We start from the raw sequence: 12286 nt of genomic DNA, 5'->3' as shown, positions 1-12286 counted from the left end.
ATCCAAAGAAGACAAGATAGAACACAAGTATAGAATCGAAAAATGCTATCTCATCGCCCGAAACAAATGCCGAATCAATCAGTAACTCATCATGCGGTAAATTCATTAGATAACATCCACTGGTCTCCAGTCCGAAAGGGGCTGGCGAGATGTGTGGGATTCTCCTCAACACATTCCAGGCGCCTTCAGACGGATACCCTCGCACCGTTCACAGATAGCCAGCTGCACCGGCCCGCCAATGATACGACCCTTGGCCGTACGCTTCGGCTCGCCCTCACGGACAAAGAATCGACCCTCGGCCCCGAATCCGTCGCCACACTCGTGGCAGACAAAGCAGCGCTCGTGCCATTGCCCGCCGATGGCAGTAATGACCATGTCATCCAGAACGTGCTGCTTGCATCCAAGACAACGGGGCGCGGTGCGCCGGGAGTGGCATTGGAGGCACCATGCGAAGCCGTCCTTCTCAACGAAGGGAGTGGTCGAGCTGAAGGGCTAGAAGGACAAGAACGTTAAGCAAAATGAACTGATATGGGATCTTGGGAAATGGAAATAACTCACATCACCGCACTCGGCGCAGAAAAAGTGGCCGACGTGCCATTCTGCGCCGCAGGCAACAACCACTTCGCCCTCAATGGGTGTCTTGCAGCTCTTGCAGCGGGGGCTGTAGAGCTCATGGAAATCCAGGTGGCAGTAGAAGCGGGGTATGCGTGCCTCTTCATCCGGGTTGTGCGCAAGCCTCTCGGCCCGACTAGCTTCGGGCTCTTCATAGAAAGCCACACACTCCAGCGCCGTGTGGCAATGAAAGCAGATGAAGCACTCTGGGTGGAATCGGGATCCTCCAGCAGTAACAATCTTACCGGAAATAGACAGAGAGCAGGACTCGCAGCGTGCAGTTGGGACGCCAGACCGAGAGTACGGGGTGTACCAACGGTCCTGTAGCTCCGACGGCTGTCTTCTCGTAGCCATCGGTTGGGTCCGGTTGCTTTGGGGCTGCGGCATCTGCCTGGCAAGCATGCTTTGCGGATGGGGAGGCTCATTCATTTCCGAAATAGTCGGCTCCTTGATGTCGGGGACATTGATCACCGGGATGGAAGGAGGATCTGGCTTGGAGACCTCAACACTAGGAGCCACCGTGATACTAGGCACTGGAGGACTCGCCACTGACGGCTGGGGATGAGGCTGGGACTGAGGCTTGGGTTGGTCGCTCGGTTGCCATTTCGGGTCGAAGCTCACGATGGGTCGCCCCATGCGGTTGCTGACAGCCGAAGGCATGGGCAGGTTCTCGCTGCGGTCCTTGAGTTTCTTGCTCGTGGCATGACGGATATCGTCGCCGCGAATCTCCTTGCCATCCTTCATGGGGACGGGTCCTTCATCTTTGCTAGGAGGAGGTGGTGGTGGAAGTGGCTCATTCTTCGTATAACCTGGGTTGCGGGACTGGCTAGGCGGGTACTTGTGGATATCGAACTGAGAGATCTTGTCGCGCACGGAACCATTAGTGCTTCGATCCTGCAGCCAGGGAAGCGGTTTGCCAAGGCGCGGGAGGGCGTTGCGCGGCTTGTTGCGCAGGCCCGAACAGTCGAGTTTGGGGAAGTCGGATTGGGGCTCGGCTGCCTCGGGCTCTTCGTAGATATGGTCTTCAGGGTTCCTAAAGACTCCTTTGGAGGAATCGCCGCTAACTGTCCGAGGCTTGGGCGTAGGCTTCTCTTCATCAGGCAGTGCGAAGTTGACTTTGAGGTTCTTCTTCAGCTTTCCAGCGAGGGAGGACCGTCTGCGCGCAGATGAATTCAACGTGACATCTGCGAACTCGGGACTTGAGGGGCCACTCGAGGAAGCACTCGAGGTACTTGAATGGCGGTGTTTGATTGACGAAGAGCCAGATTCAGAGCTCTTCCTGGGTTGACTTCGAATTGAGGGGTCCGTATCACCGCAATCCGGGTTATGATAAGGCGCATAGGGGTTCTTATAAGCCATGCCGGGGTTCTGATGCATCCACACCAACTCTGTGGCCTCATCCTGAGCTGCCTGGTGAAGTCGAACATCATCCTCCACGTCCAGTCCCTGCAGTGCGTCGCGCAGTTCCCGTGCCTCCTCCTTCTCCTGGTGACGATGTTTATCTTCCCGATAAGACCGATAAGAGGGAGCCGGCGACGCGGCGACGGGGCGTGAAAAGACCTGCGAGGGAAACACGTTTTTACGCACTGAGACTGACCGCGGCTCCTGGGCTAGCGGGCGGCCGGTCGGGCCACCTTCGGGGGCATGGGAGATTGTGCGACGGTGGGACATGGCGCTTCCACAGCGAGGCTCATCTTGGGGAGGACTGCCAGAGGTTCGATACATGGAGAAGGCAGAGGCTGAGCGGGGAGGAAGGCCCTCCTCGAGATCGGGCGACGACGCTGCTGCTTTGCCGGGGAAGGGCCGTGACCCCGTTGGACGAGCAGGACGGTTTGTTCGGAGGTCTTTCAAGTAACTTGCTGTCGCAAGGGCGCGTTAGCCTCATTCAAGCACGAATGTTTGTCTCTGAAGCTTCAGCCGGGGCCAGAAAGTCCCAATTCGAAGGGGGCAGATTACCCATCTGGTCGTTGTTCATATAGCTTGGGCGTGGCGGCGAGACCTTGCGCTGGCCGATGGGTTTGGTATGTTTGTGCATCATGGTTGCTACTCTAGTCCGACAGCTGCCCAGCAATGCTGCAATCCAAGGACGTCAGGATCAGCCGAGTCATCCGCGGTATGAGACTAGGAGACTCAGGAACTAAGGAACGGGGCCGTAGTCGCGATCTTGTCCCGATTGCGGAGCCCAAACAAACAAGCCCCGGGCAACGCCGTCATACGCTTGCCGCTTCGGGACAGGGCTTAGGGCTTGCTCCACGTGGAATGAATCAAGTAAGTCAGCGATCAGGTGCCGTCATGTGCAGGGGACATGCAGAACGGGTCTCGATTTGGATGTTCTGTCTACTTATACTCCTACAGATACTCTGGCAGACTTGGGTCAACATGACACGCAATACTTGATACCCAACAGCCAACAACCAACTCATACAAACAGATCGCCCATGAGTCAGACTTCTGCCAGCGGATGCATCCCAGCTTTTCTCCGCAACTGGGTCTTCGGCCTGGCGGAGACCCCACTTTACGCCCGGCCATTGCTCCTCCTACTCCAATCCTCTCCAATGCCTGCCGTGGACTCCGACAAGCTGCCGAACATCTTATTCTTCCTGCAATCCAACCGGCGCCACGATCCCCCGCTATTGGTCTGCGGCCACCGACCAGCTGCGACAGGGGCCATCTAAGAAACCCACGGATGTCGCTCCAGCGTCTAGTATAGACCCAAACCCCGTAGAGATAAAAGTCGGCCCCAAGTCCGACATAAACCCTCTCCGTACAGGGACTAGCCTAAGCTAGTCCCCTAGCCTTGTTTTTTGTCTGGACTCTTCCTATTTTATAATCATTCCTTCACTGACATGGACCTCTTACCTGTCGGCCCCCATGTCGTGACGGAAACGGCAACTTGCTTCGGGTCCCAGGTTCGAGCATCGCCACTGGCAAGACGGTAACACCGACGCAAGTTTCGGAGTCTTTCTTGTGCATAGCGCATCGACATGGCCGACAATGCGCCAGTCGATGTCATTCGTTCCCATCAAGATGATGACCGGGACTCGGTGACGAGGTCAAAGTCCAAGCATCAAAACCCGCAATTGCAGCCGGAACCTGACATCGACCCCGGCGATAAATACAAGCACGATGTCCCTCCAGATGGTGGATATGGCTGGGTCTGCGTCGCCTGTGTCTTCTGGATCAACGCCCACACCTGGGGAATCAATAGTGTCAGTACACAACTGGCCCGGAAGCATCGAACGTTATGCTCGAGCTCGATCGCTAACATACCCCACTCTGCAGAGCTACGGCGTATTCCTCAGCTACTATCTCTCCCATGATGTCTTCCCTAACACGTCGGCCCTCTTCTACGCCTTCACTGGTGGTCTCAGCATTTCATGTGCATTGCTTGTGGCTCCACTCGCCACATATTTCATCCAAGCCTTCGGCACTCGGCTCGTGGTCAATCTCGGCGTCTTCTTCGAGACGCTCTCGCTGATCGGCTCATCCTTCGCCACGCAGAAATGGCACATCTTCCTGAGTCAAGGTGTCTGTTTCGGGTGGGGAATGGGCTTCCTCTTTGTTGGTAGTGTTGGCATCGCCCCGCAGTGGTTCCTGAAGCGCCGCAGCTTTGCGATGAGCATCACCGCCGCCGGTTCCGGTCTCGGGGGCCTGATCTACTCGCTTGCAGTGGGAGCGATCATTCCCCGCTTTGGCCTTGGGTGGGCGTTCCGAATCTTGGGCATCATTTCATGCGTCGTGAACCTGGTGTGTGGGAATCTGCTCCGCGACCGCAACAAGCTCGTTGGCAGCCGTCTGACAGCTTTCCACTTCCCGTTGCTGCGGCGGCCGGAGTTCCTCCTCTTTCTGGGCTGGGGCATCTTCAGTATGCTGGGCTACGTGGCGCTGCTGTTCAGTGTGGCCAACTTCGCCCTTTCGGTCGGCCTGACTTCGCACCAAGGGAGTATTGTCTCCGCACTGCTGAACCTCGGGCAGGGTCTCGGCCGTCCTTTTGTCGGCATGTTCAGTGACCGGCTTGGTCGTATCAACATTGCCACGTTCCTCACGTTCATGTGTGGTCTGTTTTGTCTGCTCATCTGGATTTTTGCAGATAGCATGGGCGTTGTCTGCTTCTTCGCTGTGCTGGTTGGGACAGTCGCAGGAACCTACTGGGCCACTGTCTCCCCAGTGCTGGCGGAGATTATCGGGCTCAGAGACCTCCCCTCCGGCCTCAGCATTACCTGGCTCGCTCTTGTCCCGCCGTGCACTGTCTCTGAAGCGATTGCCCTTCAGCTGCGCACCAACAAGCTAGGTGGGGGTGTATCTTACCTGAATGTCCAGCTTTTCACCGGATTTGTATATATCGGTGCTTCTCTATGCCTTTGGCTTGTCCGTGGTTGGAAGGTGGGAGAGTTGGAGCGGGCCCAGCATCGGCACGAATCGGGTGCTCGCGAAGACCCTCTCACAAACAAGGATATCCCCGGTGGAGTTAGAAAGGATCACCCTGCAACCGTCTCATCTACCGCGCCATCTGATGGCACAGTTGATGCACAGATTTGGGCGCCCTTCAGTCTAATGCCAAGAATGATTGCCATCAAGCGGGTGTGAACAGACGAACAAAGATTAAGCTGTACAGCTTGGAAAATAATACAGATTTGCATATATGTGATTTACAATTCAACATATAATCTCATTAATGGAATGCCATTCTTTTTCTCTATACCTCCATGACTATTTTGTCTGATTAACCAGTAATCAAGATGCGTACTCTGCGCTTGCCAGCGCCGCGGCCCTCCTCCTTGACTGAGCTGACATTCACCTTGACCTTTTGGAAAAGCTCAACGTTCACACCACGTTCCTTCTCAGAGTGGCCCTTCTCTTCCACGCGGAGCGTGTACTCTTCGCTGTCGAACTCAGTAGTCCGGTGAACCGCCAGCTCTCGCCGCTCCCCAACAGAGTAGACACCGGATTCGCCGGGCAGAACAAAGTCCTCCAGGCGGACAACACCTTCGATACCGAAACGGGGAACGAAAACGACAACGCCGTTCTCGAACACACGCATCACGTAGCCCTCCTCTTCAATGCCAGTGTCAGTACCGCCTCCTGCCATCTTCTCACCGCGAGCCTTGAGTGCCTGACCGACGTAATATTCGATACTGGCACGGCCCGCAAACTGGGCGTTGCGATGACGGTAGTTGATGTTGCGGCAAATATCCTCCAGCTTACCGCGTGTGCTGACACCCTCAATGACGGCGTGGCCATCCTCACCTTCGTAGCCGATAGCAGAGGCCAGCTGTCGGTGGACGAGAAGATCGGCATATCGTCGAATGGGCGAGGTGAAGTGTGTGTAGATAGGCGAGGCAAGACCGTAGTGGCGGAACTCAGACTCGGCATGTGCGCCAGCACAGAAGTACTCGGCGGAGGTCATGCAGCGGGTCGCCAAGATACGGACCAGGGTGTTGAAGAAGGGATTCTTCGGGTCCACGCAGCGGTCAAGGGAGCTGGCAAGAGCAGCGGAGCTGGAGACATCCAGCTCCATGTTTCGCTTCTTTGACAGTTGGTTGATGAGATCTTCGAAGTTTTGGGGTGGCGGGGTGGCGTGACGACGAAGAAGAGCAGTTTGCGAGAAAGATTCGTAGATCTTTGTGGCAACAGTGATGTTGGCGAGAAGCATGAACTCTTCGACCAGGCTGTTAGTCTCGAGCATGGCTTTTGTCTTGACGTCCGTGAGAGGGTCGCCGGCCTCGTCGCCGGCCTCAATGCGAACTTCAGGGGAGGCAAGGTTTAGGGCACCGGCATCGTAACGCTTCTGTCGAAGAACTTTAGAGAAACGCAGCAGGTTCCGCATGCTTTCCGTCAGTTCGTCATTTTGCGAGGCATCATCGATACGTAGTTGAGCCTGTTCGTAGCTGAACGCCTCGCGTGAGCGAATGACGGACTTGGTAAAGTCTGACGAGACGATCTCTGCATTGGGAGTGACTTCCCAGATGACCGAGAAGGCATAGCGTTCCACATATGGCTTGAGCGAGCAAAGATCTGTTCCAAGAAGATGCGGAAGCATATCAATACGCTTATCAACCAAATATACGGTTGTACCGCGGACGCTTGCTTCAAGGTCCATTGCGTTGTTCGGCTTGACAAAATGTGACACATCCGCAATGTGAACACCGACCTCGAAGTTGCCGTTAGGAAGAGCGCGCGCATGCAGCGCATCGTCGATATCCTGGCAGCCTGGGGGATCGATACTGCAAATGAGTAGATCGCGAAGATCTCGTCGACCATTCCATCCCTTGTGCTCTTTGGAGGTAGGGACTCTCCAATCGTGTCCCTCTGCTGGGAGACAATCCAGAACAGACTTGGGAAATGGCTTGTATTGTACGTCATATTCCAGGAGAAGAGCCTCGGTCTCAGCACCCTTTGTCTCCAGCTCACCCAGAGATCGAATGTAGTGGCCGGTGGGATACCGAGAGTCCCGGTCCCAAGAATCAATAGTGACAAGGATACGCTGACCGAGCAAATGACCAGCTTGTCTGGTGTGGACTCTGATCTTTGGCACTCTCTTCTCCATGGGAAGCACAAAGACGGTCTGCTGTCGCCGACCCGATGCAGCTTGTGACGCGGTTGAATTTGAATCCACATGTCCCACATATTGACGCCAGTTGCGCTTGATCACACCGACAACCTTGGCGGTTGGTTGCGGCTTGCCTTCTGAGTGCTTGCCATGGGCCTGCTTGACCTCTTCCTGCAGGGCCTTGCGCTCTCTGTCCGTGACAATAGCTTCAGTTTCGTCAGTATCAGGATTGTCATTCTTGGTCACGGCCTCCTCGTCGACTATTTTCGTTGAGGGCGATTTCCACTGGTCTTTGGGGAGTACTTCAATGGCAACAACATCACCTGTAATTGCACGGTTGCTGTTATCACGACCTAGAATAAGAAGCGGCTTGTCAAAGGCCGGAACCTTTACGGAGCCTTCCAAGTAGTTGTATGGAGAAACATTGAACACCCCTTGGTGCAAATTTCCCGCTCGTAACCCAGTCATGAGTTTTGACATGGAGTAGTACTCGGGGTAGAACAGCTCCCCACGAGCAGAACCCTTTGAATCCCGCGCTTCTCTGGCCTCGCTGATCATGTCCAGCAGCTTCTCCGAGTCCTCAAGACCGGCGACATAGTCTGACAGAGATACGGCCGTAACATTTTCTGCCTTGGCCTTGCGAATGCTGTCTTTATCGTCGGTAATGACGACCATCGCAGGAACGGACTTTTCCTTCTTGCCCTTCTTGGCTGAAGCTCGGAGATGCTCCTCGTACCAGCCGGCCACCGTACGGACGGCGCGGTCGTTTCGATCATTGATCGACTCCTCCGGACCTCTCCGCACATGTGTTTCCAGGCGAAACTCATTGAAGAAGAGGTAAAAGCGCTTCTCATCAGTCTTGATCAGGGAAAGAAGGCGGTTGTAGAGAGGCAGGGACTGGTTTCGGAGCTCTTCAAGGACGGTTTGAAGGATGATCACATCGTAGAAAGCACCAGTGTGTTCAAAAAGATCCATGCCATTCAGGAGCGCATTTGTATCAGGGACGAGGTAGTGACCATGGGGGAATGCCTTGGTGCCCGCCGGGCGATCGGACAGGACGAATGGCGCAACTGTTTTGCATTAGCTAGAAGCACAGGCTCACTACCATTAAAAAAAGCTCATACTTTTTCCACTGGCGTCTGCCGGAGCGACCGAAGGGCATATCGAGCAGAGCTTTGAAGAGCAAGGAATGTCTTGCCTCAAATAGAGCTCACGAACAATCTTTTGCACCTTCCCACTTTTCGTAGACCTCACAAAGACTTTGCTGGTGACATTGGCGGCTTGCGGATTGGAAGAAACATCTCGCCTTAAACTTTTCATTGCGACGATTGTAATCTTGCCGCCGGCAGTTGTTGATCACTTGCAAACCAGACGTTTGGTGGAAGGACTGGTGAGAATTGAATATTTGCGGGCAAAGGTTATCGCATCGCGATAGCTGAGTAATCACCAGATAACATGGTTCCCGCTTACGTCGGATACCCGCTTACGCCAGATGCTCCATCAAAATCGCGTCTCTTGTACCTACACATCATCTTCCACTACGCGCAACGACACGAACAAACGCTCAAAACGCGTCAAAAACGCAGGATCAGGAGAATATTTTTTTTTACAAGCTATAAGGTATATAAAAATGGCTAATTTGCCTCTCTTCAAGCAGCAGCTATATATTATAATATACCTATCTCTATAGCTCACGATCGCGTCAACGGAACACTCTCTACTACGTCCAAACGTCACTATCGCATAAAGCTACCAACTACTAAAGAAGAATCGCTAATACGATAGATATTTGATACTAACATACGAGGTCTAGCGCCTAGACCTTCTACCATTCGAGATATAGCCAATATTATCCTCGCGGCTCACGGCACAGCGCCCCCCCTTCCTATAGTTAGCAAAACTTGGCTATTAGAATTCATATATCGCTAGCTAGAGCTTCAGACGCGTTGGTCTAGGAAATATAACTATTACCGTGCTCTAAATCATAGCCCACAGTCTATTTAGTAGTGGTTTAACACCCTTCGATGTGTTATCGATAATAACCATATCTAGCTAGAGGATATTTACAACTCTGACGAGATAGGCTTCGCGATAGGCCTAATATTATCATATTAGGTTGTTCATCATTAAATCAAGCACGAATCGAGCGCATGTCCGAGCCTGATACGGGCATGAATCCGAGCATGAATACGAGCATGACTCGAGCAGTCTGAGCACGATCCGACCACGACTCCAAGAACTAATCAGAGCGCGAATCGAGCATAGATCGAGCACGACTTTGACCATAAGTCCAAGCACGAATCAAGTACGAATCCGAACACGAATCCGAGCATGAGTCAAGCACGAGTCTGAGCACGAATATGAGCACGAAGCTGTCAATCTGAACATGACTCCGAGCATCAAGCCGAGCACGAATCTCAGCCTGAATCGGGCACGAGTTTGACGATGAATCCGGGCACGAAACCAAGCTTTAATGTGAGTACGAATCGAGCACCGGTCTGCGTACCAGTTGGCGCACGAATCTGAGCACGAATCGAGCACGAGTTTGACCATGGACACGAGCACGCAACGATTACGATTGCCAGCACGAATCAGAGCAAGAATGGAGCATGAGTCTGAGCACGAGTCTGAGCACGAGTCTGAGCACGAATCTGAGCACGAGTCTGAGCATGAGTCTGAGAACGAGTCTGAACACGAATCTAATCTAAATCGTGCACGAATCTGAACATGAATCGAGCCCGAATCCGAGCATGAATGCAAGCACAAATCGGTCACGAATTTGGCTTCTAAGTAACAAGTCCGATTATGGATCGAACCTTGAATCGGCCATCAATCGAGCACGAATCTCCACATGAATCTAGCATCAGTCCGAGCACCTATCGAGCACGAGTGTAACCAATCGACTCGAAGAATGGGGTTTGTCACGAGTGATTGACATTGGCTGCCGGGAATGGTCACAAGGCTGTCATGAAGCTGCTGCTTGAGAGGAGTCGATGTCGAGTCCAGGGATGAGGATGGGGCCGGACTCCACCGTCATGGGCTGCTGAGAACGGTCACTAGGCTTTCATAAAGCTGCTTACTTGAGAAAAAAGCCGACCTCAAGTCAAAAGATAAGCATAGCCTGACTCCGGTGTCATATGCGGCAGGGAATGGGCCGGCGTAGATTAACCCCTGGATGGTTGGGGAGTGCGGAAATGAAGCGACGTATTTAAATACCCCCAGTCCGCTTCTGATGATGACGAGAAGAGCCATGGAGCAGCAAGACGAATCAAGGGCCTCAAATGTGGGAGGCATGCACAGATTATACCAAGGTTAATCTCAAAACAACTGTTAGGCCGTCAGTATATAGTTATCTAGAGAGCCAGGGAGTGCAGATAAAGAAGTTCTAATAAGTACTTTAGCGCTAAAAATTTTACCCGAATCCATGAAGCATCACGGTCGGTTAATTGCACCAGTTGGACCACAAACCGAGCAATACTGGCAATGCAAACCCTGTCTATATATCAGTAAGTCAGCTTTCACTAGAAAATACCTGCAACGTACATTGAGCCAAGTGAAAGAGTCAATATCACTCCAATTTTCATCTTTCTGTTCACTCGCATGGGCCAGAGCAGCGGAATTGGTAGAAAAAGCATTATAACATCAGTAAGTGCATTGATACCAGATATTGTTATACAAACTGAAAGGGCCCCTGAACAGGCCCCGTCTGAGATTGTTAAGTTCCGATGCTCTTCGGTAGAATTGTAGACAAATGAAAATTCGATGACTGAAATAATGCAGTACACGGTAAAGGTCGCAGCAACCCCGTATATCAGGAGCCTGAAGGGGCGACGAGAGGGTGAAAGTCGAAGGTAAAAAATAAGAATTGAAATCTTGATACAGAATGTGCAAGCGGCGAAAATGGCGGAGTCAGTGATAGACAGCTAGTTGTAAATCTCTCAGATTCGCCTTCCGCTGGGCTTGGGACAACTTACGCGGGAGAAAAGGGGAGTGCAGTTATGCGAAGATCCCAGAAATGAATTCCTATCCCATATTTTGTCCCTGATGGCTTCAGTTTATGTTCGAAAATATACCAAGATATTCTTACAGGTAATAAGTATAGCTGAATAGGTAAAGGATAGGACCTGATTCTGTATAAGCACCTTTCTATTGAGCAAGTTTCGGAAGTAGTATACCCATCCAACCAAGAGAAAATCTGTCTTAATTGATTAGCCAAGTGTCCAACGGTAACTGTCATATACTTACAATCATCAGCACCTATGAAATGGAGAATAGCGTGTCGAGTGTACAATCGTAGGGAAATGAATAAGGTTGCTAAGCACCAACATGTTATAGCAGCCGCTATATCACGGTATCCGATCCAGTCAGGATGTTCAAAATTTGGCTGAACACCTGACGGAGGAGGAACCACCCCTGGGACCTCATTTTGTCCTGCCATAAGCATGAAATATTAGACATCGTGGTCTCAAGTGCGGACTTATGCTCAGGAGATTGGACTGCTAGCGAAGACCATAATACTATTACGGTTAAAATAGACATTCATATACGCGTCACAATGACATCATAGTTTGACCGAGAAGAATGCGCGAATTATTGATAAAGTTGCTGGAAGTAATGTGGATTCATCAATAGGCACCCCGTGACACACTTTCCCGGAGTGCTTCCCATCAGCGCCCACGCACTTCCGCTAATCACCACTGACTTTTGGGCGGCTTAGTCAGTAGTAATATAATCCACTCCCAAACTGCACATTCCAGAGCCGAAAATCGGGCATACGACTGGAGAATTAAGAGAACTGCTCCATTCATAAATGTGTTGTCCTGTTCCAAGTGTCTGTGACTGTGAGCTAGCTAAGGCCGCCAGTGAAGCGACACTGCGCACCGGGTATGCAAGCTTACGGTAAACAAACTGGCTGATAAGCGAATACGGAAATCGACCTACTGTCAAAGGACAGCTAAAAAAAGAAAAGTGAAAGCCGTGGAGTCTTCACACATTTGAAGAAACACATATAAAACGATGTAGCCTAACTCATCACCCCCTCCCTAGTTTATGGGGAATTAGAGAGAAGCCACCTTCGCTCATGTGACTACCCCACGACATCAATCCACCATAGGCAGTCTCCTC

General features: G+C 52.1%; 4 protein-coding genes across 4 annotated transcripts; 2 read left to right on the top strand and 2 right to left on the bottom strand.

Moving 5' to 3' along the window:
* Positions 1 to 165: 165 nt before the first annotated feature.
* On the bottom strand, positions 166 to 2650 carry N7482_003884 (LIM domain protein; the record flags this gene model as incomplete). Its single annotated transcript, XM_056686009.1, has 3 exons — positions 166 to 492; positions 559 to 2471; positions 2569 to 2650. The coding sequence occupies 3 exons, from the start codon at positions 2648 to 2650 to the stop codon at positions 166 to 168; spliced, it is 2322 nt and encodes a 773-aa protein (XP_056544751.1).
* Positions 2651 to 2682: 32 nt separating this feature from the next.
* Positions 2683 to 3009, top strand: N7482_003883 (uncharacterized protein; the record flags this gene model as incomplete). The annotated part of the gene is made up of 2 exons (XM_056686008.1): positions 2683 to 2880; positions 2968 to 3009. 2 exons carry the CDS (start codon positions 2683 to 2685, stop codon positions 3007 to 3009), a joined length of 240 nt encoding a protein of 79 aa, XP_056544750.1.
* A 587-nt stretch (positions 3010 to 3596) lies between these two features.
* N7482_003882 (MCT family MFS transporter) lies at positions 3597 to 5199 on the top strand (the record flags this gene model as incomplete). Its single annotated transcript, XM_056686007.1, has 2 exons — positions 3597 to 3821; positions 3895 to 5199. 2 exons carry the CDS (start codon positions 3597 to 3599, stop codon positions 5197 to 5199), a joined length of 1530 nt encoding a protein of 509 aa, XP_056544749.1.
* A 136-nt stretch (positions 5200 to 5335) lies between these two features.
* On the bottom strand, positions 5336 to 8482 carry N7482_003881 (exosome catalytic subunit DIS3; the record flags this gene model as incomplete). The annotated part of the gene is made up of 2 exons (XM_056686006.1): positions 5336 to 8232; positions 8287 to 8482. 2 exons carry the CDS (start codon positions 8480 to 8482, stop codon positions 5336 to 5338), a joined length of 3093 nt encoding a protein of 1030 aa, XP_056544748.1.
* Positions 8483 to 12286: the final 3804 nt, after the last annotated feature.

Source organism: Penicillium canariense (assembly GCF_028826845.1).
Source record: "Penicillium canariense strain IBT 26290 chromosome Unknown utg000002l_segment0_segment0, whole genome shotgun sequence".
Classification (NCBI taxonomy): Eukaryota; Fungi; Ascomycota; class Eurotiomycetes; order Eurotiales; family Aspergillaceae; genus Penicillium; species Penicillium canariense.
This window is presented reverse-complemented; position numbering and strand designations above follow the sequence as displayed.